Source organism: Lichenostomus cassidix, chromosome 1, assembly GCF_008360975.1.
Source record: "Lichenostomus cassidix isolate B80296 chromosome 1, HeHo_3.0, whole genome shotgun sequence".
Lineage (NCBI taxonomy): Eukaryota > Metazoa > Chordata > Aves > Passeriformes > Meliphagidae > Lichenostomus > Lichenostomus cassidix.
The window spans coordinates 88236967-88263065 of record NC_139479.1 but is presented as its reverse complement, the minus strand read 5'-3'; the positions used below and the strand labels follow the sequence as shown (position 1 = coordinate 88263065).

Here is a 26099-nt window from a genome sequence, read left to right as displayed (position 1 = left end):
CAGTTCCAGGTGCTGCATACAGCAATCACAATAAAAGCGCCATCACGCCATAAACTGCATCTGTTTCTACATTGAAACTGCATGAAACAGCCATAAATTGGAAAACAAGTTTTGAACTCACACCTGTCTACACTGCAAGGACCACTGTATAAACACACAAAAGCTGTTGATTTTTAGAGCACTGTAATCCAATTAGAGTAATCAAGACAGTTTGAATGGCACAGTCTGCTTTCCCTCAGTCACTCAGAAGAAAACACACAGACTCAATAGAGATGAAAAATCCCAATGCTAACAGTATGATCAACTCAAAGCCTTTCTTCCAGGAAGTGACATTTTGAGATAAACATAAGAAAACAGTAAGATGAAGAGAAAGGTCAACAGGTATTTGAGGGAGTTTACAAGAGATAGTACAAGAGCTTCTTCTGGAGACACATATTCTCTGTGCAATTACCAATGATGGACAGCATGAGCTACATGATATGTCATATTCTATGTGCCAGCTGAAGACATACTTTACCAAATATATTCAAGTATATGACCCTAATGGAAGAAAAATCACACCCCTAAATACCAATACCACATGTTTCTTCCAAGTTCTTGAGCAACCAGAACTAAGTGAAAATGCAGAATAAAGTTAAGAGAATGAGAAGACTGATCATGCGTGAGCAGCTGACACCCCCTCATGTCACCAACAAACTCCCTGGCCAGCAGACAAAAGAGAAAGCAACATTTTAAAACATGCAGAGAGCACTATATTAAAATCCTCAGAATTAAAGAAGAGACCTCAGAAGGAGCAATCTAAAAATATAAGTTTGGAAAGAATCCCAGCATAAACACGTATACTAAAACTTGTCAAACTGTTTCCGTATCCCACCCCCACTTCCAAGCAACATAAGCAAACTCCTAAAATTTAAAGTATTTTGAGTAGATGCTAAAAATCTTACCTAACAGAAAGCTACTGCTTTCTTCTAGTCATCCCAAAAGCTTGTTCAAAAGTCTCAAGGGACAGGTTCAAGTACCATGAAACTACAGCAGTAGCTACTTTAAAACAAGTGATGCTATTAAAGTAACCTGTAATTATGCTGTTTTTGCCAAGAAGAACCATAAATAGATCTAATAATTAGAATATGAAACTAGAAACAGGTGCAAGTTTTTTAAACCATCACTGCAATGAACTATTGCAGCTGCTTATGCAAGAACACTGTAGGCTCTCCAAGTGTCCACAAGCTGCCTAAATATCATTCAGAGAAGACCACAAATTGTAACGCTTGACACCCAACTCACCAACTGGAACTTAATGTGCTTTAATTATGCACACAGTAGCAAGTCTTCTGAACAGCTACCAAGCCCCACTTGTCAAGACAATGACTTTCAACAAAAGTCTTTCCCATCTGCTGTGACACAACAGGCTCGTTAGAAAGGGAACTGCAAAAAAACCCTCTAAAAATGCTTTCGAATTTGTGAGAGTCAAGATTAAAAAAACAGAAATAAAAATTATAATAAAGTTAAGAAAAGGGACCACCAGTGACTGTTCTTGCCACTAAAAAGCAGGCCAGCGGCTTACTATAGCAAAAGGACACACAGTTTATTATTGTTTGGATTTTCAACAGACAGATACAGACAACTGCTATAGAACATAAATATTTGTGTAAGCCTGTCATTCAGAAACAACCTCCTGTGTGGAAATTCTGAACCTTTACCCTTTGGTAAAGCTTGATCTTCTATCAGAGGCTACTTTCAGAGACAGTGAAACATAAAAACCAGCACTAATTTAAAAAAAAAAAAAAAAGGAAGTTTGAGGGTTAGCACCTAAAAACATTTCACGTATTACCTTATTTTTACTCCAGTCTTTCAGCACACACAATTTTATAACATCCAGACACATCTAAACCCCATTATCTTCTCCCAGTATGTGGAGAATATACATTCATGGCATACAAGAGTCATGGAGACACACAAACTGCCCCTCACATGACTGGAGTCTGAAGGAGGAAGAACTGGAAGAACAGAGCAGTTGTGTTGGGTTTTCTTCTTGCTGGATCACCCTTCCTCAGTGGATGGCTGCATTACTCTCTATTGTCAAGCATGTACAGAAAAAGAGGCTTTTTTGTTTTTTGTCATGTTTGGTTTTTGTGATGATAATCTTGGAAAAATAACCACTTTTCTCCCACTTTGCTGGGCTGCTCTGAGGCAGCAGAAACATGCTCATGAAGGAGTACCAGACCTGTATGTGCCAGTGACAGCTGAAGAGGTAAGCTCCACCATTAACAGGAAGGCTGTGAGTTAGCAAGAGTTTTCTCCTTCAAGGTGAGTTAAGGTTGTATTTATTTCACTGAATGTTTTCTCTTCAGTTAATGAACTTAGTCAGAAGTCACTGGCTAGAAAGGAGTATTTTTACTGGAAAAAAAATGAACCCTGCAGGCATGAAGGTAACTTGAATGTATCAAAAACACTGTGTTGAAGTATTGGCTATAAAGATTTTCCAAACAGACTTTTAAGAATAATCTTATGCATGTTTTCAAGGGAATGTTTTGTCCCCAAATCCTCTATCTGACAAAGTGTTTGTCCAAAGCACTGTTTCTAAATATATTTTCACCTTTGTTTAAAATACTCTTGCACATTTGCAGCCAAATCTGAGACCAAGAATCTGGGCTTTCAGCCACCTTCATCACTGCCCCCAAGACTTCTCATCTCCCTGATGGAAGCTCACAGATCCTGTTTCAGATCTGGTCTCTAGTCTAAACCAAAACCTCAGTCCCTGGCATTTCTTTGTAGATAGCTGAGTGTCACCTTCAAGACAAACTGTAACTTAACTTTTAATGTTCCTTCCACATCTTTTGTTTAGCAGTGGAAATTTCTCCATTGTCCAGATTGCCAGTGTCTGGGCATTCTTCCCATTTTATAGAACCTGACTACACCTAAATTTATCTGCTTAGTTTCCACATATTTTAAATTCATTCCTAACCCGTACTTTTAGAAGCCCTCAGGAATTGATCATGCTTCTTTCATCTAGCAATTCTACTAGGAAGACTAGATGTTAACTACTGACATCCTTAGACTGCCTTTCTGTATTATTTCCCTTGCAACTGTAATTCATTATAGGGTTTTTTCTTTTTTTTTTTAGAAAAACCACAAAAACATGTCTACTTCCAGAAGTCCAGTATGTTAAATTCACAGATTTCCATGATGGTCATTAGAGGCCATTTCTGCTTGTTACTCCTTTACTGTCTCTACCTAATTGTTTGTCTCGTAATTTAGGCCCTTGGAAACAGCTCTGGAATGAGGACAAGCAAAATCCTTGGGGAAATACATTTAGAGAGAATTTCAAAAACACAGATTGAATGGGCACACAGAACTTGCTGCAGGGAGTGCAGAGTTGAAGCACATCCCTTATGTGTAAAGACCTCTGCAAAAAGAAACGGATCTGAGTATTCCTAGATATCTTTTATAGTATTTTGGAACAGAGCCGGGACCTTCACAAATCTTCATATTCTAATATTTATTTTAAAAAATGTTAACATAAAAGTCAACTCATAGGGTTTTTTCACAACCATAATAAAAAGAACAAAACATATCTTCAAATTAAGAACAAAACAGTACAGTTTATATTATCAAATGTGTCACATGTATAGTCTTTGAAGGAAGAAGGAAAAAAAAAGACATGGAGGTAAGGGATCACCCTTTGGGAATTATCTGCTTCCTGCATTATGAATATTTACATGAACAGAATTGGTAAAACTTACTCTGAGAATCTATCAAGGGGTGTGACCATTAGCAAAGGCATTTGTTCCTCACCTCTGTCTACAGCAGCCATGTAACATCAAGCACCAACTCAAAAAAGGAGGAGAGTACCAAGCTCTGGAAGCACTTCCATGGCTGGTATAGGCAGCTCAAGCTATACTAGGGAAGAAAAGTAATTGTTTTCTACAAACACTCCTACACTTGCACTTACATGAGCAGCCAGGCATTTGTCAATGCTAAGAAGGGTCACTAGCGACTGTGTAAACATTTTAAGCTTACATGAAACTTCTTTGTTTTGTAGTTAAAGTATCTGCTGAAACAGATTTTCAAAAGAATCAGATCAACTATTTCAGGAAGAAAAATAATACTTTTAAAGACTACAACAGCAATTAATGCAACTTTCACTAGTGGTGAGCAAACAAAACAAATTACACATTATTTTCAACTAGATATAAGCAAGCTCATTCAGTTTTTAATGTCAATGTCATTCAGGTACAAAATCACTTCATTAGAAAAAGCAATAGCTGCACAAAGTTCAACAATGTAGAGTTTTCAATCACTACAGCTCTATCAAACACATTTCATTTAGATCTCTTCTGCTTATACAGTGTAAAAGAGAATATAACTACATTTGCCTCAAGGCACTAACACAATCAAAAATAGGCATTATTTCAGACTTTTTGATGATTAAAGGAACTTGAGTTAACATCTGCAACTAATTACTTCTGTGTAGAATATTAAGCCTCTGCAGAACACGGTCCTCAATCTGACTGTCAAAGCACTTCCAATGCTAATACAGAGGAAAAAAAATAAGAATCAATATTATGCCTAAAAAAGGACTCTGAAAAGTCTACTAAAAGTTCAAGAAGTTTAGGATCTTCTTCTATGTTCTCAAGAAAACTGAATGAGAAGAATGCTGCTACCTTGCTCCATGCAAAACCATTTTAAACAGCTTCCTGTCTCCCAGCACCATACTGAGGGGAGCATCAGATCTTCCTTTTCAACTAGCATGCGAATGAGACAGACTTTATTTTTCAACACTAATAAAGATTAAAGAACTTTACAAGAAATTGGAGTGAAGAATACATATAGACTACAGGAATAAGAAATAGAGAAAGAAATCAATACTGAACAAGAGAATTGGGTAGGATAAAAAGTAAATTCTCCATCTGAAAATGTGTATTTTATTTGGATGTGGGATTCAAGCCACCAAAAAAGAGCAGGATAATTTTAATTTAAGATTAATTTCAGAAGCCCACAACAATTAACAATATCAAACCACAATATTTTTTACTACAAACCACTCGAAGTCACTGGAAACACTGTGGTTATACAAATTTAAACGTGTATCCAAATGTATTTACATCCTACTCACCACAGACAAGTCTGAGACAGCATGGACCAACATCTAGTATACTGTATAATTTATTGATACTGTGAACCGTTTGAACAAGGCAGGATAATACACAGCCAGTCCTGTGACATGGAGGAAGTAATGAACTGAGTTCTCCTGCAAGACCAATGCATAATCTGCTTCTCATTAAAGAAAGAATTTTTATAAATAAGCATATTTACATATAGGACAAGGCAGTCCCACTGACGTTGATTGCACAGATCAGATACTGAAGCATATGCTAAAGCAGAACTAAAAGGAACCAGACTACTCCCACATATAGCATTAAGCTCCTAATATTATTTCTAGTCTGCTACTACTTCCCAAGACTAAGTTACCAATAGGAAAAAACCCAAAGATTTAAACCCATCAACACAAGCCATGAAGGAAACTAAGAGTGATACATTCTATAAATTGGCATATATCACAAAAATGGCTGCAGAGTCTTACTGCATTTTCCATATCACTCAAAGCTCATCTTTTGCAGAGGTCACCAGGCTATAATCTTTACAAACATTATTTTATTTCTTTATTCTATACAAAACAGTATTTGTAAAGTCAAGTTTTTCACAATGATAAAGCTGCCTCGATAGAGGTTTTTCTGGAAAAAAAGTTGCTAACTTAGCTACCCCAACATTAAACAGAATTCTAAAATTAGCTAGACTTAGACAACTATTTTAGATTTAAAAAAATAGATTCAAACATCTAAAACCCAAGAATATTACTGGTTTCTGCTACACCTTAATTTTCACCCTTTCAAGCACATGCAGATTCACAAGTTGAATGTACAACTACCATACTACACAACATTTTAACATTCTTTGGAGTGAGAAGTCCTTGATTTTTCAAACATGTAATTCTTCAATATTTTTTTACCCCATGAAAATGAATCATGGGTCCCATTTGGTACAACACCAGCATGTGTTTCAGTGTATGCTCAACAAAAGCTTGCATTACCTCTGCAGCACTACAGCACTACTTCTGACTTGCTACTCCTTCACCCTCTGTACCACCCACAGTGCCTGAGAGTTGTGACAAGACAGGATGCTGGGTTCAAAACATCAGGTTAGTACACAAATTTTGGGAGGATATGGGGACAAACACAAGAACAAAGTGACAACACTAGAACTCCAATTGTACATGTGTATTATATACACAAGTATCTTGCTTTCCCCTCTTTTCTAATCATCCTTGACCCCAGAAATACAAATTTCTTCTTTTGCACATGATACTGCCAGAGGCAGGGGGGGAGAAAGAGTTCCTGAAAGCATGGTAGAAAATCTTCAGGAATAATGGAAAGGACCCAAATAGTCTCCAGAAACCGAAGTTCTGAGCAGAAGCTTAAGCCAGTTGAAAAAATTTCTTCCTTCTGCATATGCACATTAAAGAAAAGGAATTTTTAGCACATCTGTTGATGAGCACATACCCTTATTCAGGTTGTTCAGCCCAATAAGGAAAGGATATCTGTTTGCCTAATAAGCTACAAAGAGTTTTCTAACGTTTCACCTGACATACAGAAACAGCAATATATGAGAATCTCTACGCAAAACAGAAACAGGATTTTACCTGTTACCTTCATAAGATTATAGCTTGAAAAATTCCCTTCAGCAGGTATCAAAAGCTTGCTACCATCACTGTGTAAGAATATCACAGTGAAAGCTGCATTAATTCCTTGCAATGGAAGTGCTTAATACAAATGCTTTAAATACTTAATAGAACAGGATAGCCTCATTCTCCACATGTGGTAGGACAGATGCTTCTGTGACATTCTACACAGACATTATAAGCTTGTTCTAAAATGAAAGAACATTTTAGAACAGGAGGGGATATAATTGAGGGGACATACTTGAAAAGAATTTGTCCAAGAAACCCCACGTTGAACGTCTGATTCCAGGATGAACACCAGTAGAAAGAAGAAAACTCCTGTTCTACTCTTGTTTTGGATAAAAAACCAAGCAAACCATAAAACAGACTTTTTCAAGAAACACAGCTCATAAGCAAACACATCTATCAACCCGCTTTTTTTCATTTTATATTGTTAAGAATGGGGTTTGAAAACTTTATTTAGTTCCAAATAACAACCAGAAAAAGTTTAACACCAACTGTGAGCAGCAATATCTTATTGGCTTCTAGAAGTATCAAGTAAGCAACCTTAAGAACAGAACTTGAGACAACAGAAAATAGGCTCACAAAAGACATTTGCTGTACAGAATTATGTTTGGGGTTACAGGTATGTTTTTTAAGAAAATTAAGAAGCAGTGATCACTAAAAATTATGACAATCATTTTAATATCCTAGTGTTTCAAACTGGAAATGCTGGAGCTTTTCATCCATAAAAGAATCCACCATTTGAGCTAGTATTAGGAGGCTGTCATCCTCTATCCAAGTAAACAACAGAAGAGAAAATACCTTGACAGGGTGTCACACATATCAGCTTGCAGCAAAAAAATAAGAGACTCCAGTTACAGTTTCATATTATATTTAAGCTGATTAATACCTAGCTACTGACAAGTGAAAGGTCCCAACAGCAATAAGGCAAGGATCTGCTGGAAACTGAGGGCTACTGGCTAAAAACAGGGTGAGATAAATGAGCTGACAGGACAACCCAAACACCTAGAGCACAGATCACCACTGCATGCACAAGCCGTGGCAGGTTAAGCCTTGAGAAGCTCTTCTCTGACAAATTCAGAGGTGACCCATCTGCAGACCCCACTTCCAGCTGGAGAAGTGATGACACTGCCTTCACTGCGTAGCTGAGATGCAGAAGTTCACCTGTGTGGACTGGAATGAAGATATCCCTGGGCAAGTAAGAGTTGCACACCATCAGCGTGCATCCCCTCTGCTGATCACCAGCCAGATAAAGCACAGGAACTCAGCTTCCCTGGCATTGTCACAGCCAGTCACCGACGGCTAGAAAACTAGCACTTCTGTAGAAACAAGTCAGATGGCACATAAGGATCCTTGAATGTCCATACATGCTGCTGACTTAGTAGGTTAAAGAGTGATTGTGTCTGACTGCAGCATTACTACCATGATCAACTGTTACAGCTCAAATATTGGTTTATGGATAAAGGATGTTATAACTCTATATTCCTTATAGTGGTCACCATTTCTGTGCAAATCATTCTTTTTTCAGGGCTTTAGTGGCCCTGTAAAAGCAAGCTCACTTACTCCTTATGCTGGTACTCAGGAGACTGGGCAACAAGCCATTCAGCCAGTGGTGAGCTGAGCCAGCTGAAAAATTATGGATCATTTCAGGCCAAATCAGGTCTCCTAACTGGCTGACTGCCCAAACACTGATGCTGGGGCTAGAATACAGTCAAGATTAAATGTCTGGGGACAAAGCAGAACAGGAAATGAGCTTCAAGTGCTTTAGACCTGCACATTCAGGGTGTTAAAGTCCAAGGTACAAGTAGCATATTTTCTGCACACAAATTCACATTAACCACTACTATCCATGGCCATTCCCTACTACCATTTCCATCTATTCCTTCACTTAGCCAAATGGTTTCCTCTTCTCTAGTTTACCCCACTGGTAACTGCTCCTTCCATCAGCAAGAGACACTCCCTACCATCCTAAATTTTATTTATGCCTTCCTGACTATCAACTTCTTCCAAATGTCTCCTCTCCCCACAGCCCCTCTGGTTAGTCTCTGGTATCTCACTCAGCCAATAGCTGAGACAACACTGATCTTTTTCTATGTATGGAAAAAGGGAAGGAAACCAAAAAGCACTCTTTCAGTTATCCTACCCTCTTCTATTTTGCTCCAAGTGCAGTTTCCCTCTCCAGCTTTCAAAGGAATAAACTGCTGCTCCTCACCACCACCAAGGTCCTCTGCTACCCCTGGCTCAACCTCCCCCCTCCCCTCCAGGTTCCTACTCCTAATAAGGTACTTCCTTCCCTTTTCCCACCTCTTATATTAGGAAAATGAGAACTATATTAACTGAAGCAATGTCCTCTTCCTGATGTCTGTGTTCCAAAGGGGTATCACAGTAAATAGGTAGCTCCCTCCGTTAACACCCTGCGTCTTCTCAATAGCCTGATCTCCAGCAGTAAGCACCAAAACTCACCAACAGAAAAAAAACAGCTGGAGAGAGTTAGCAATTTAAAGCAGCAGCCATGATAATAGTATGGTCTTAGTCTAAAAGTTCTTAATTGTTCAAATACCAAATAAGTTGACAAGAAAAAAAACCACAAAGTGAGAAAGGCTGTTCCAAAGTAAAAGTAGCAAGCAACATATAATGCAGACTCAGAGATGGCAAACTTTCAGGTAAGCAGATGGTACCAGGCTTCTCTGCATGGGAAACCCTCTGGCAGGTCCTACAGAGCTCTAAGGAAGTGACTACCCTCACACAGATGTTCTGTCGACAGAAGCTACCACATTTCCATAATGCTATTTTAATCACTCAGCCAAAGCTGCCTTGCACATCCCAGAAGCAACACTGCTTTAAATATCTGATTGGAAGTTCACACATATTGCTCAGATTTATCTTCCTCCTGCACCTATAATTGTTACCATATGTCTATATGGTAAATTGACACCTGTCTATCAATGTGTTTAAAATCAGAATAGTACTCAACATGCATGGTGCCATAAGCCATGCACTGAAATGTTGTATGGCAGAGCTTGAAGAGAAAGAGAAGGGGGAATATCCTGGAGTCTCCCAGAGGAAAGTGGGAACTCTTCATTATGGAAAATCGACACTACTAGGGGTGTGCAGCTCTGTCCAAACACAGACCTGGAGCAATTTCTCCTGACTTATTCCTCTCACCACCAGGACACCACTATGTACAGCCCTCCTGGCTAACACAGCATCAGTGCTGCTCGATTTGCCTCGCTGTGGCACAGCAGCAGCAGTGGATTTGTCTGAAAGACAAACATCCTTGTAGCACAGCATTGGAAGGATTGCTCCCTTCCTTCTATGGGGCAGCAGTTTAAAATGTAATCCTGCTTTACAGAAACTGGATGAATTACAGGGCAACAACAGTAAAAAAAAAAAATTATTTTGAACTGAGTCAGAATATCAATAGTTTCCAGAAGGTATTTAGTGATGTGTCATGAGAAAAGCTCTGACAGGACAGGAGCTGCAGGCAACATTCTGTTGTTAAACAGTAGTCCTTGTTTCAGTGGGGAAGTATACACATCTACATACACACACATACATATACCACACATGCTGTGATTCATATAAAGTGACACAGACTGCAGTGTGGATATAATTAACAGTAATACTGCATTAATTAAAAGAGAAATGTAAGTTGTTCTCCCATTCAGCACTGCTGGGACTAGTTAGAAGGAAAAAAACAGCAAAGCTTTATACCTCTTTACTTGGCAAATCAGCCAAAATAGTAACTAAAGATAGACACACAAAATACCTGGAAATCATGACGTATGGTCTAATCTGCACTGTTCCACACAGCAAAACTCTATCTCATTACTCCCAAAGTTCTTTAATCTTGCTAGTAAAGCAGAGGATAAGAGACAACTGTGTGACAAATTATTTAGCCTTCCAGGTGCTTTTAATAAGTTTCCACGTGAAAATAATCCCCACTGCTAATAAAATATGCAATTTTGATTGAGGACACATAAGTGGATGTGGGGTTTTTGCCTTTTCAAAAAGGCCAGAAAAGGAACACTGGATCAGTAACTACCAATCAAAAAAAAAAACCCTAACAATGCAATGCTCACACTACTCAGTACATCTATGAATATGGAAAGAGGGTTTTTATATGTCAGATGAGAACACAGTCCTCATCACAGAATGACAGAAAGGTTGAGGAGGGAAGGAGGTCATCTGATTCAACCCCAGTGCTCAGGCAGGGTCACCTAGAGCTGGTTGCCCAGGACCATGTCCAGATAGCTTCTAAATAGCTACAAGAATATAGATAACATTCCCACAAATGATTGCAGGAGTTTGCTCATTTGCTCCACTCCATGAGCAAACTGCACAAAATATGAATGATAAGCTTCACATTGCAAAAGACACCTTCCCAATGGAAATGTCTTCCCAAATGAGTAAACAACAGTGTTGACAGCCATCTAGGTTAGCAAAATCCAGCATGTAGTCTAAGGAATGACTGACCCATAAAACAAGGTAGGGATATCAGGATCATGACAGTAAACATAGCAGAATGCAAAAAGAAATAGCAAGAGAGAAGAAACTGTGATGTGTAAACCACTCAACACATTACAAATAATTCAGCCAAAGATGACTTGGCATTCTTGGGAATTGCTGAGCAAATCTTTGTTCATGTGTATCTGCAACCAAAATACTGTCAGGACACAAGAAGTGAAACAAAATACAGCAAATGAGCAATGTTTGGGTAGTATGTATATTTAGAACTACCACGGGTGATTTTCACAAGCCTATCATAATATTAACAGATCAAGCTAATGCAATGAAATCTTGATTTAAAGCTATCTGTGCTATTTCCAGTATCAGTAAAACACTTTATTACTAACATGTTTTACAAGCTACAGATAAAGGCTTTAGAAATATGCAGCAGCAGCATTTGAGCTGAACACAAACTACTCTTGACACGACCAAAACAGAAAACACACAGAAGTACCACAGCCCAAAACATGAATCTACAACAATGAGAGAGATGAGGGTATAAAATGTCGCAGCAATTTGATCTTTGAATTTTCTCAATCAATAGAATCTCAGGTTTTTCAGAGAGCTTTAGAAACAGTACATAGTACACATTGTTATCTTCCTCTGTTCATCTGCATAATAAGATATGCATCCAGCATGTAAAGTCTCATTTCTTCCTTCTCCACTACCACCATGGGCAACTTCCTAAACTCCCAACAACAAAATGCAGCTCATGGATAGTCACAGTCACATGTTTGATTCCCCAAAGATTAAATTAAAATCTGTTTCATTACTTAAAATTATTACGGCAACATTCTTACCTCTTTCATGAAAAAGAGCTCATTTCACTAACAAATACATCCACACTTTAACAGCACATAATTAAGAAAGAGATGACTCAAACAGGATAACACTGTCAATTTGACTAATGAAAACTTTGGAACTGTTTTGAACTGAAAGGGACCCACAACCCTTTCCTTCACTGGCTATAGGCAACAAAGTCATGTTTATTTTGAGTTCAGATCTAATAGTTTCAAATATACTGGTCCAGAGTAAACAAGCACACAGTCCCAAGATCACCAAACCAGGAATTCAACTCCTTTACAACCCAAAAATCCAGTGTGAGCTTGGGTTGAGCTCCTCCAAAAATAAACTGGTACCTTATAAGAGGATCCTGTCATAGCTATAAGCCACAAAAGGTAAGAAAATTAGTGTAATTGATGAGACACTAACTTAATTCAGGAGAAAAATATTGACTCAAAAAGGCATTAAAGCTGAGAAAAAAAGTGGAGCTGGAATATGTTGACTCAGCAAGCTCAAGAATCAACCCACTCCAAGATCAAAGGAGGCTGATATTTTCCTACCTTATACCTTCCAGGCCAGCAGGAGCTCCTTGAGCTGGTAAGCACATTAATCCACAGTAAATTGCCTAACTGGCTAGGCTCTCTGCATGAGCCAGTAAATAATTGCTGTGTATCTTCTGCTTGAAGAACCTCTGTACATGGTAGAAGATGCAGGACACTCACCCATGGCAACTTTAAAGACAGACTATTTCTCAAGACTAATGGTGTGGCAAAAGGTCATATCCTTGCAGCCAATATCCTGCATGGAAGATAATATTAGCTGGAAGTTCTTTCCAACCCTAAAGATGCTGCAAAATAAAGCACTCAGACTAGGAAATGGAAATTTTATTCCTTCCCTTATAAATGTTATGTCACCATCAGTCATCACTGATTTCAGATTCCAGAAATGAGGTATGGGAAAAAATAAACACAAAACATGGTATTTAAGATGGCTGTCAAAACCTAATGTGGATTCCTTTCTTGAGGATTTCTTTAGTTTTACAGAGGCTTTTACTCATTTTTTTCTTCTCAGAGGTTAAAGTTTAGTCATTATTAACAAGTTAAGAGAAGAGCCAGTATTACTCATCCATCACCACAACAGGTTTCAGGACCCCACCTAGCCTTCATGGGGAAAAAGGCTGGGGCAAAGGCTGTGATGTGAAAACCAGCATGGCATAAAGGAATGTAAGAAAAATTTCCAGGTCACCCTTCAAACCATCTCTTCCTATCCTTTCTTCCCTTCCCAGCTTTTCCATCTCTACAGAGAATAGATGATGATGCTGTTTCAGAAGTCCTGGGCTACAGAACCACTGGATAGCCCTGGCCACCTTCACTGCCCTGTTTTATTTCAACTGGTGAGCACTGAACTGAAAACTGTGGTGTCAAATTGCTAAAAATAAGTGAACAATTCTATAAAAAGGAAAGGTAGAGCAGAAACTGAAAATACAAAACCAAAAACGATCTGCCACAAATGTGTTTGAACAGTTTGATGTAAATATAAGACTTTCTAAATCTCAAAAGGCATTCTATTTTAAGCATTTCTGAATACACTTTAAAGCTGGTAAGAGCAAGGTTATGGCTGATAGAGTTTAAGGCAATTTTTTCAAGACAGCTTGGAAGAACTCTACTTACAGTCTGTACAGGCTCCAGAAATTTTTCTTCTTAAAGGAATTCAGACATCGAAAAACAAATGCTACATTTCATATTTAAGGAGTACTTAAATTTTTCTATGCTTCCATGTATTTTCTAGTTACTAAAACACTAGACAATATTACATAGCTTGCTTTTTTTCTAAAAATTCCACACTGTGAATCCATGAAGGTTCAAAACAAATTTGATAGAGAACCAAAGAACAGCAAGTAATTACAACTGACTCCAAAGTACACACACCACTTCAAAGTCTGGGCTAGTTGCTAGTTGGTTTACTTGGTACTGTATGAAAGAAAGCTCCAAAGATGTTTCCTTGGATTTTTTTTTTTCTTTTAAACTCAACAGGCATTTTAAATTTTCCCAGTATCACCATCACCACCAAATTCTAGAGATTGAAACATTTTTAACAAAATTAAATATCTTAATGGAGTAAACCACAATCTTGTGATGGGTATTGATCAGGTGGCTTGTGTCAGTATCTGGACCTCCCAGCCCAAGTGAGGGTGGCATTTTCTTTGCACTGCCTCAAGTTTCTTCTGCAAGTGCTCCTGCAGGTTAGATTACCACTTGAAATGTCACATATTTCATTGAGCATAATGATTCAGGCATCTTGCCAAATTGACACGAATATGTCAAGCCTCATTTTTCTTTGTAATGGCAGTAGATTGGATGATCTAGTCCCACCGTAGTGTGATGGCCAGATGCTATTCTGAGAAAATTATGTCTGAAGAGGGGAGACAGGGTGTCAGAAAATGACAATGCATAACTGCAATAGCAAATCCATCTGAATAAAATTAGTGCTCGAGTGATTTATGGAAATCAAAACAAACATATCAAAAGATTACATATGTATAAAGACCAGACCAAAACAAGGACCTGGGGCTCACATGGAGTGTTTATAATACAAACACAAAAATTCCATTGTTTCACCAACACACATAAGAACAAAGTCACCATTAGGCATTTGGCTTAGTGAGTCAATTAACTGTTCCCATTGCCTACTCTGGCCAGCAAGCAGCTGTCAAACTCTTCAGTGCCAACATGGGGCTAAGCAAAAGCCAGTCAGAAAGAACAACAAAAAAACACTGGTGGAAGAGAATCTGGAATCTTTCTCCCATTAAGGAATACCAAGAATGATGAGGTAATAGCAAGGTTTATTTAAGTTTGGGTAGGGATTTCAGTGGATTTTAGCCTCATTTTCACAGAGTGTCCTTTGGTTATCGATATAACTTTGAATTATTTCCCATCATCACGTTCACCAACATAACGAAAATGCTGAGCGCAGTTCATACAGAAGTTACTCATAAAAACTTCCAGTAGAGTATCAGCCATCTCATTAGCCATTAGCTTTAAAGTTTCACATTCAAGTACTTAAATGATGGCCCTGATCATCCACTTCACTGGGCAGTTTATAGGTATCACACACACAGATACCTTGGTATCCTTCCATAGGTATCAGACCCTCAAAATGACTATGTTACCAGACACGATATAGAACTAAAAAAATTCTTAGTTATCAGTGTGACAGCCGCTGAGAAGCAGTTAAGTTCCCTTCCAGCATCTGAGATGTGAAAAAGTAACTCATTTCACATGAAAGCAGGTGTAACAGTGAAACTCTTTGAACTTTTCACGGCATGGAGCTGGACCAATTTAGTAAGTGTAACAAATAGATCCAACTTGACTGTTTTTAAGTATCTAAATCAAAATTTTTAGCAGTTCAGAGTAACACGCAGTTAAAATAACATGCAACATAGTGATAAAACTGAAGTTAATATTTTGTTTAATTGTTTGCATTATTTCACAATTGTTCTGATTTTTTTCTATTTATTGGAAAATGGCTGTATCACGGACCCATTAGTATTTTAGTTGTCACAGATTTCACTGTCTGTAGAAGGTGGAATTATTCACAAATTAGAAACATAAATCTCCTGAATACCCTTTATAAGATCAGAACTCCATGCTGCAGAAGAGCCTCTTACACCTCTGCAATATTTTCTTCCCCAGAACACTGTGCATTGCAATTCAGAATCCACTACATATGTTACTTAATAACTTGGAGAACACTTTCCACTCAAAGAGAAGCCAGCGACAGCAGAACAGATGCCTTTAGGAAAGTAAGGATGTGTGATTACAGTACTAGAAAAACAGATCCATGCTTGCATCATCTGCAATTATTAAGTTTAGAATTAAATAGTCATCAGTGTTACCAAGATAAAACTGATTAAGAGATTTAAAAGGTCACTAGAAACATGGTTCTGAGTCAAACTAGTTCATGCTAGCGTTTTTTAAAGACAGAATACTTACATTCAATGAGAAAGAAAAAAGAGAGGGGGAAATATTGTATCATAACCAGGAAAATAACGTCCCTCTTCTCTAAGCATCTTTCCCCCTACTGCCATCTCAAACAAGCCAAGAGAGTGGCAGGTGTTTCTTCAAGTTTAGCTTTAAAGCATACATCAAGTTTTATTTCATAAAAGTGATGAAAACAAACAGGAAGTTTGCGGTCCAGAAAGTCAACTCTGGATTATAATTTTCTAAATATACTACAGAAAGAATGCAAGTAGTCTGGAGCAAAAGCAGATCCTCTAACTTGCATTGGGAAAACAGCAAATAGCACTCAAAATGCAATACATTTGTAAAGACAGCAACACACCCAGAAAAATCTGCTGAGGAAACAGTGCACAGCTGTAAGCTATTCTTACTAGCCAACAAACCTAAACCAGGAACAGAACCCAGTGTATTCACCCCTGGTTCGTTTATCCAGCAGGACAGTCAAAGCAAGAATATGGCAATGTGATCTTCCCATTCCCACTGAAGGATTTAAGGGATATACCACTCCCACAGATGATATGTTTTTCTTACCCTCTCTAAGTACGTTCAGGTTGATCCAATAAAAAGTAAATTGGATTAGTCTGATTTACCACTGATGGTCACCTACTCATAAATGGCCTGATGGTACACTTCAGCCTTAAAACATGTCAGCAGGTCACAGACAGATATGACAACTTATGCAGCTTGTCTGTGCAAGCTTCAAATGCCTTGCTGGTCTGCAAACAGTGCTAAAACTCAGCTGAGATTAATGCCATCTTGCAAAAGACTTCCAACTAGCTACTAGCATAGAGAAAAAGCTGGAGCACCTCTTTATGAAGACAGGCTGAGAAAGCTGGGGTTGTTTAGCCTGGAGAGAGCTCCATGGAGACCTTCCAGCAGCCTTCCAGTACCAAAAAGGGTCCTATAAAAAAGCTGGAGAGGGACTTTTTGCAAGGGCATGTAGTGACAGAATAAGGGAGAATGGCCCTAAACTGAAAAAGGTTTAGATTAGATGTTAGGAAGAAATTCTTTACTGTGAGGATGATGAGGCACTGGATCAAGTCCAAAGAAGTTGTGGATGCCCCATCCCTGGAAGTGTTCAGGGCCAGCCTGGATGGGGCTTTGAGCAACCTGGTCTAGTGTAAAGTGCCCCTGCTTTTGGCAGGGGGGTTAATAATTGATGCTCTTTAAGGTTCCCTCCAACCCAAACCATTCTAGGATTCTGTGAAAACTGACATTTTTGCATGCTGGTGTTAACAGACACAAAGCAATCTCACTCAGGAGCTCCTAAAGTTTTATATAGCAAGAAAATACTTTTGTCACATGTACTCCCTTAAAACTGTAATTTTGCTCGTGCCATACTTAGATTATATAATGCTAAGCCAAGTGAAAACCTCAAACTTGCTCTCTCAAATAGAATCACAGAAAATTACTAGCTGTCCACTGTAAGGTGCAATGACAGTGCCACTGCAAGGAGCTGGGGAAGCACTTCCAAAATCCTCTGGTGGGTTAAGAGGTAACTAACAAGCAACAGAGCACATAAAACATTAAAAAAACTGCTGATGAATACAATATACACGGTAATCCAGGTCATAGGTGTGCATTTTAAGAATATTTAAAAGAACAAAGGCAGCAAGACAGAATGACAAATATGACTCAATGTTTGGGCAAATAAATCCTCTAAGAAGCAGAACTAACACAGCCCTGTATTTCAAACATCAATGGCCTTTAGTTTTCTGTCCCAATGTTTACTACCACCTCAGTAAACACACCCCATTGCTACTGCTACCCCATAAAACCCAGGTTTTCCCCACCACAGCATTCATTTCCAACCACCCTTCTCTAACAAACAGTTAAGAACACAGTGACTGTGACTGGTGTGACTGGTTCTGTGCTGTGACTGGCTCAAAATTACACTTGTGCAGACTGACTAGCAGAACAAGTATCACAAACTACTCTTGGGCTCATAGCTGTGATCATTCCTTCAGCACCGCTCCCAATTAAAGTCTTTCCCCCAGTCCCAGGACACACACAAGATACAGAAAGACTTATTCTAACAGGTCACCCTTTGGTACTGATCGATCATTGAAAAAGAGGGAATAGAGAACAGTGAAGGATTGGTGAGAGCTACAGGTAAACACATAGCATGTCCACATAAACTTTGTTTGCTTCAGAGACAAGGCAAAAAAGACCTTTAAAAAGCAGATTCTAGATAACAAGAGAATACTATAGGTTACTTATTAACCTATCTTCTCAGGTTTTTTTGTTTGTTTTTTTCTTTTAATTTTAGAAATGCCAATGTACCTAGTTAGCTACTCAAAAATACAAGAATGGAAGGAATGGAAATTACCAGGGAAAGTTATCTCCCTTATTATTTTTTTTTTAGTATTTGTAGATCTCCAGAACAATACAGAACCTCCAGATCTTTGAGTGAATGGATGAAGTTACATAATTTGCTTTATCCAGAGCACTAGACCAGATGACATAAAGACAAAAGGAATCAAAAGCCTACAAATTTTATGAGCAAACATATGACAAGAACTTAGTCACCAAAACTTTTCCCAGTCTTCCCCACCATGAATACGTGAATTCACTTTAAATAAAAAAGTTATTCACAGGACATTTGGAGCACTCAGACTTTTTATTTCAAAGTTTGAAATGGCAGGAAAAAGGCATTTATTTTTTCCCTCTCTTATCCCTTACTGGGGTGGGCAGTGCTGTTGAACACCCCTCTCCCCACAGTTTACTTGCAAGAGGACTCTAAATTTCAGAAAAAAAGTGATCATTTAGTTACTGAATTAAGACAGATGATAGCACTCACTGGAGCCTGAATCTGAAAACAAAAGGAAAAGAACAAATCCCATGAGCTATACCCAAACACGTGTCCCCAAGTTCCTACTCTGTTAGCCTGAAAAACTACTGTGAGAAACAGCTGCCTACCCATGAGACCAGACTTTTCTCAACATCAAGAGCTGCAATAATTAAAAGTGAAGGATGGCGGAATAAAAGCACTTAACGTGCTTTGAATTTTATGGGCTTCTTAGGGATGGACATAAGAAGAAAGGCACTACAAAATTTCTCCTCCTTCCCTCTATTCAGTCTGAGTTCAATTGTTATGAAACCATGTACACATACCATACACGTATGTAAAACTAATTACAAGTTTGGCAATATTTGTTGTAAGGAAGAAAAAGTCCCTAACTCAGAAGAAACTGAGTAGGATTGAGATGTTTGTATTTACTACAAGAAACTGAAAGGATCAGAAGATGGGAGAACTCTTGTAGTGCAGTATGCCCACAACTAGCCATACTGCTTACTATTGCCTACACTGCTACCATCATCAAGCAACCCACATTTATGCTAAAGTTCTTTCGAGATTTTAATCTACAAAACTCCAAATGAACCAAATTACTACTGCCACCCACCCACTAGCTGGCCAAAATCCAGCCAGCAAGCTTCCTGCAGTTTTCCCACGCCTGATTGTTTTCCAGCATGTAGACAAAGTGTAGATCACGCAGAAAACCAGTAAGTTAAAGCTTTTTTTTTTTTAATGGAAAGGGTAAGAACTGGAGGACAGCAGCACTCAACTCCTCTCTTTCAAAATACAGGAAACACTTTGACAAACTGGAGTACAGCAAGAGAACATGAAGAAAGCAGCACTCTACATATGATGTAGGCTGTTCAGCAGATGGGGAGGGGAGGAGGGAGGACATCTAGACAGATGGTCTAGAATTTGCATTTTGTATTTTAAAGTTGAAAGCATTTCTCAGCCTACAACATAAAGCACTAATTTCAGCAGAACCTTAGAAATAATCCAAGAGGGCACCTCTCCCACCGTCCAGTGCAACTTCAGGAAAAATCACAACTACGTTTAAGGTTATAATGTGGGCACTCCAGAAGACATCAACACCCATAATTCTTCAAGTATCAGCATCATCTGTCAAGTCCCTTCTCAGCACAGACTCCAGAGAAAAGAGTAACATGTGGCTACTAAAAACTCTGGCTGAAAAAAGTCTCCAAATAAAGAGAGTGAGTGCTCTTGCAAAAGCTTCATCAGCTGAAGACTGGCACCAAGCAGTTAGCTCAACTTTACCCTAGACATACAAGATAGTCCTAAACTCTGATGTGGAATGTATTATCCTGCTCTCTTCAGCTCCAGAGGTGTCACCATGAGGGCCATTTCCTGCATGTTGCATTCCAGAAAATCCTTCCTTCTGGATCAAGCATCTCAGCTTAAAATCAGTGCCCACATTTCAGAGACTGTGGGGAGTCTGCTCTGAAAATAGACTCACTCTCATGCACTGAGAAATTGAATGGAGTAGGAGTTGAGGTGCAGACATTAGAGTGGCTCCTGATTTTTCAGGGGAAAAAACAGGTTCCCAGAATCACAACAGCAAGTACTCTTAATTACACTAATGAACTGTGCCTCGAGTAAAGGCAAGGAAGAGCAAAGAGTTTTATGCACTTTTATACTCGATGGCATGGCAGAGGATGACAGAAGACACTGATCTCACTGAGTAATAGAAGCTAAATTATCTCCTCTGCCCACTTTTACTATGGCTAATTAAGTCATATAGATGAGAGAAGATAAAGTGATTCAAAAGAAGCATATTAAGCTTTTAATGTTTCTTTTAAAAAATGCAGAAATTAGAAGAAGAAATTAAGACTGAAGCACCTCAGAATAATTTTTGTTACTTTCACCTCCTAAGAGTGGAGACAGCAGTTGCTATTGCCAAAGAGACAAGCACATACTGAGCAAAAGAAGAGCACTTTTAGACTATTGCCATACAGCTGCTGACCCACAACTTACCATATCAGACTGCAGAGCTTCCATCTTTGCATAACACAGCAGTCAATATTCCTCAGCTTTCCAGAAACAAAGTCAAAAGCCTGATTTAAACTATCTGTACCCACTGCCACACAGAGGCCAAGGCCATTGAGGTGGTCACTTGTATCAGCAGCAGCTGCTGTCAACCTGATGACTTGAGGGTTGGTGGGTTTGGTTTTTCACAGACAGAAATTATGACTTGAAGTGACACACAAGAATTCAGCAGCTAAAGATACAGCTTCCCAGACTCTGAAGGACTGAACTGTTGGCACAACAGCAGTCTAAGCACTGTTACAAAGTAGCTCTGAGCTCCTAAAATTACATTATTCGTTGCCTCTAAGATTAATGTACTTTCACCACAGAAATGGCCTTAGCTTTTGTCAAGTAATGCAAAGAGCAGCTGCTTTGCCACATCGTTAAAGAAACAAGTCTGCTCAATTTTCATATTGCAGATAATCTTATTTTTAAAAAATCTGAGAAATCAAGGAGATTACAGGGCATTTGCATTCTCACTCATTTACATTAGATGCAAAGAAGCTGTAAGAATGTTTTGGTTTAGTTCCAGAGCTATCTTTTAGATCTGGTACTGAAGAATGAAACACCATAGATACTTGAAAAGTAACTGGGTAATAAGAAACACCTTAGGTATTTTTGTGTGGCAAGAGATGCAGAAGTTTGGGAAAAATTAGTTATCTAAAATCATGTAAAAATTTTGGGCACTTCACAAGTTTGTTTCACAAGATATGTCTTCAAAACCATGCAGCTCTCATTCCAGAATCTCTCCAAGATCCTATTTGAAATGGAAAGAAACTCATCTCCAGGAACTGAAATTCATTAAAAAAAAAAAAAAAAAAAGCACACATCTATCTTCCTAAGTGCTGGACTAATCTTTTCCACTCTCCCTCCTTTCAAAGACAAAAATCTGTGGCACACCTTCCCAACATTACTCACTCATTCCCCACGCACTACCCTGCAGGAAAAGCACACAGATGAAATGAACAGCTGAAGGTGAGTATTACCTTGCAATACAGCCCATCCATTTCCCAAACATAAACTGCAGTTTTACTCCGGATTTTAACCATCTTCTTAGAAGAAATGTGTTTTTCTCTGGAGATTGGCAAGAACACTGTCACCCCATAATAAATATTTCAGACCATGAGGAAGGGAGAAATGCTACCCCCCCTTCCCTTTTTTCTGTCTGGAAGGGGGAAACGAAAGACAGACAGGAGCAAAAAAGAAAACAGTTTAATCGAAGATGCAAAGTTAATGTCAGCAAGGGGCAACCACTGTAACAATAATAATAAAAGCACTCAGGAATGTCAAGGGTGCCCAGGGGAAGAGGTGGGAAAGCAATGCAAGGAATACAGAGAAAATCCAGTGGGAGCCACTGTTTGCACACCCAACATGAAAGTATGGTTGTACAATGATTTTCTACCCATATCATTGCTGCATTTTTCTAGAAGACAGAAACGTGAATATTTTCCAGTAGCCTACAAAACTAAAAATATGAGTAGGGCAAAAGTAGCATTAAAAAATTATAGCCTATATACCAAGGGAGCAGTATAATGAAATGTGTGTTTTATCATTTGATAGACATCAGTACCAGCATTCACAGAAGAAACCCTTTCCTTTTTAGTGACTAAATCAAAACACCTGTCATTTCCTAATCAAGTGTATACTTCACATGAATGACCTTTGATCCAATTAGTCTTGAAATCCCTCGATTTCTGAAAATCTAGCTTGTCAATCCATCCTCATACTTCACATTTTAGACTGCATCCTCCTTCATATTAGGATTAGGTTAATTTCTCTTGACCTTTTGTATCATAACTCCTCTGCACCACCCAAATAACAACAATTACAGAGTAGCTGATGCTTGACTTTGCCCCTTGATAGTAAGCAGAAAAAAGCTTTCCATCCCAAACTGAGACTGCAAGTAATCTAGAGCTCACCACTCAAGATCCTACACTTTCTCAAAATACCATCTGTCAATGGTCCTGCAATCCAGGAGCAAGAACTCAGCAATGAAAATGGCAGTACGTGCTTTCCACTATGGTAAGTAATCACATCAGCTCCAAGCTGATGGCAAACAGCCCATTGATAAAACTATGTGGTAATCAGCCAAAGAAGCTGCTTCAAAAGTAAAGCACATAACCTTGCTGCACAATGCATATTGTGACATTCACACAAGGGTCTTACAAGCAGGTTAAGCAGCCAGGATTTTTAAGTAGTTAAGATATGCCTGGTTTGCAAAGCTAAAACACCAGGAATAATACCTATTCTTGCTCAAATACCTCAAAATGTGGCCATAGAAAAAATGAGCACGACAGGGAAATTTTGGATGGAGGGCAGGTGGGAGGTGCACACATTCACAGCAATAGAGGAACCATAGGAAAGTTAACTGATATCAGGACAACCACTTCGTTTAAAAACTGATCCCAAACAACCAAAATGCATTTAACTCCAGTTGTAAACTACTGCTTATCTACACACAAAAAAAGTATGTACTTCATTCCTAAAGCTGTGGCCTCAGTAACTACACTTAGAGGGAACCTGGAAAGGATCCATGTGAACTATCACTATCAACAGACTCCTTTTTTCTACAGCCCATCTACTGGGCAACACAAGGTACAACAGCCACAGCTGGAGTTTTGAACATTTTTGAACTCTTCTTTTTGTTTCATCTGTCCTATATTTCAGAAAGTGATTTTGACTGCATGTGCCACAGGGACTGGGGAAGCTAAGAAATAAGATCACACACACAAAAAAAAAAAAAAACCAACAAAAAAACCCACACAGTGAAAGACAAGAACTTCAAAGGCATATTAGTGACTGTCTAAACCTATGTTTAAGGCAGTGTTTAACCACACTAGCAATTAACATCATAGGCAAAATAAGTCCTTGTTAAATATTAAGTACCTGTGCCCTTTCAGATAGGGAGAAAGGGCTCATGTTAAGTGCCCCAAGACATCCAACAGCAAAGATGCCTTGAGGAAAAATACCATAGTATTCACATATTTTTTTAGAATTCATAACAGATTAATAAAAAGAAGTAATTTAAACCCTCTCCTTTTAATCTCATACAAATAGCCTTTAAATAATTCGTATGCCAATAAGATATATTTTAAGCTGCTTTCAAATAAACACTATCAGTGTAAGTAATCTTTCTTTAAATTTCCCTGTATTACTAATTGGAGTATGGAAAAGCAGGTATTTTATCCCCCATCGTCATATTTTAACACATCTTTGACAGTGAAAAAAGATCGATCAGCCTCATTGAGATCCAGGCAGCAGGATAGGATTTAAGCAATTGAAGTATGTTAGAAGCAAACATACTGTATAATCATAATTCAAGGTTTTATACCTCCGTTTTGAATGCTTAACTTCACATGATCCAGTCCTGAACATTTAGAGGCTTGCACTACACAAAGCTTTAGGTGGCCCCTAAAAGCTGTTGATACAGCATATCTGCCCTTGATTTGATACTCTTATTTTATCCAGGGTTTTTTTACACTGGCAAATACAATTAAGCAAACTGAGCCACCGGCACCTTCAATCGTCTGGATTAACATTAGAGCAAGTGATTTTAAGGCCAGAAAAAGGCAATTGTGCCATCTGCACTAGTTCTGTGTCCTGCACGTCATAGGCTGACAGCCTCTGGATCACAGCATGAAGTCTTTTACAGATCAAAGTTCTTGTGCACTATTCAGCAACAAGCAGCTGTTTTGAGTAAGCCCATAATAGCTACAGAAGAGATGCAGCAGTTTTTCAGTCACTTATACTGTCTCCACAAATGCCAAAACTTAACCCCCTTCTTTCCATGGCTGCTGCAGGGAACTGCCTAAGGTGAGAAAATAAATCAGTCACTGGAGGACTCCTCGTATTTGCCCTCCCAGCTCTTGCTCTCCAGAAGGCTAAATTCACACCGGGAAAAAAAACACGGAGCTACAGCTACATACAACAGCTGGAGGACACAGGGCTAGTGCCCAGAAGTTGATACACGTTGGTACGACACGAGAATGTCGGTGAGAGGAGGGACAGCAGTACGGGAAGGACCTATTTTAAGGGATCTCCCCGTCACCCAGTCCCGCTCCCTTAGCGGCGAGCGAGCACCCACCTGTGCCGGTGCTCGTCGTGCCCTTGCCCGTGGATAAGGAAGCCGCCGAGGTTCTTGCCCCCTTTGCTGGTGTCCACGTGGGGAATGAGCACATCCTCCAAGCCCAGGTCAAAGCGCTTGTGCTTCGAGGAGTCGGGAAGGAAGAAGAACGCCCCGAAGCACAGGGTGATGAAGGCACTAAGAATAAGGAGCAGGATAAATTTTTCGGAGAGTCTCAAGGTAGCCCTGTGGTGCGGGAAGGCGGAGGCCCCCAGGTTCAGCGGGGGTAGCCTCCGCCCGGAGAGCGGCAGCAGGGCGGGAGTGGTCATCCTTCCGCTAGCGACCCCCCGGCGGGGCACGGCTCATCCCCTCAGCCCCTGCGGAGGGCGGCCCCGGCCCGGCTCGGGGGCTGCGGGCGGCTGCACCATCACCATCCTCGCCGCGGGAAGGGAGGGCAGGGGGGGAGGCCCGGCCGCCCCGACGGCCCCCGCCCCCACGGGGGCTCGGGCCGGGGCGCGGTCGCCCCGCTACCTGCGCGCCCCCCCGCCTCCCTCCCTCCCTTGCTCGCCGCGGGGCCAGCCGGGCCCGAGCGGGCGACTCCGGTCAGCGGCGCTCTCTGAGCTCCGCGGCCGCGAGGCTGCGGGACGAGCGGCAGCGAGCAGCCGGGGGCCCGGCCTGGCGCGCGGCGTGGCTCCGCCCGCGTCCCCTCGTCCGGGCCGGGCAGAGGCGCATCCCCCTGGCCGCGCCGGGGCCCCGCTGCGAACGACGCCGGGAGCGGCCGCCGCGCCGGTCCCGCTCCGGACCCTCTGCCCGCCCCCACGGCGCCTGCGCGGCGGCGGCAGGCGGCGCAGGCGCAGGCGCAAGGGGCGCGGCCGGGGCTCGGGGGCCGGGCAGGGGGCGGGGCAAGGGGCGGGGCCGGCGCGGCCCCCGCGGGGAGCGGGAGCGGGACCGGGAGGTGCGGCGGGAGCGAGAGCGGGGCTGGGAGCGGCAGCGGGGCTGGGAGCGAGAGCGGGGCTGGGAGCGGCGGCGGGGCTGGGAGCGAGAGCGGGGCTGGGAGCGAGAGCGGGGCAGGGAGCGAGAGCGGGGCAGGGAGCGGCGGCGGGGCTGGGAGCGGCGGCGGGGCTGGGAGCGGCAGCGGGGCTG

At 40.4% G+C, this 26099-nt stretch overlaps 1 protein-coding gene across 1 annotated transcript in view; it reads right to left on the bottom strand.

Annotated features, from left to right (window-relative positions):
- The window catches only part of MAN1A2 (mannosidase alpha class 1A member 2), a 131306-nt gene extending 105526 nt beyond the window's left edge, over positions 1–25780 (bottom strand). The window contains exon 1 of the mRNA XM_085069543.1: positions 24978–25780. Coding sequence (XP_084925669.1) covers positions 24978–25285 — 308 coding nt within the window. The 5' untranslated portion in view covers positions 25286–25780. The remainder of the gene's footprint in view (positions 1–24977) is intronic.
- Positions 25781–26099: the final 319 nt, after the last annotated feature.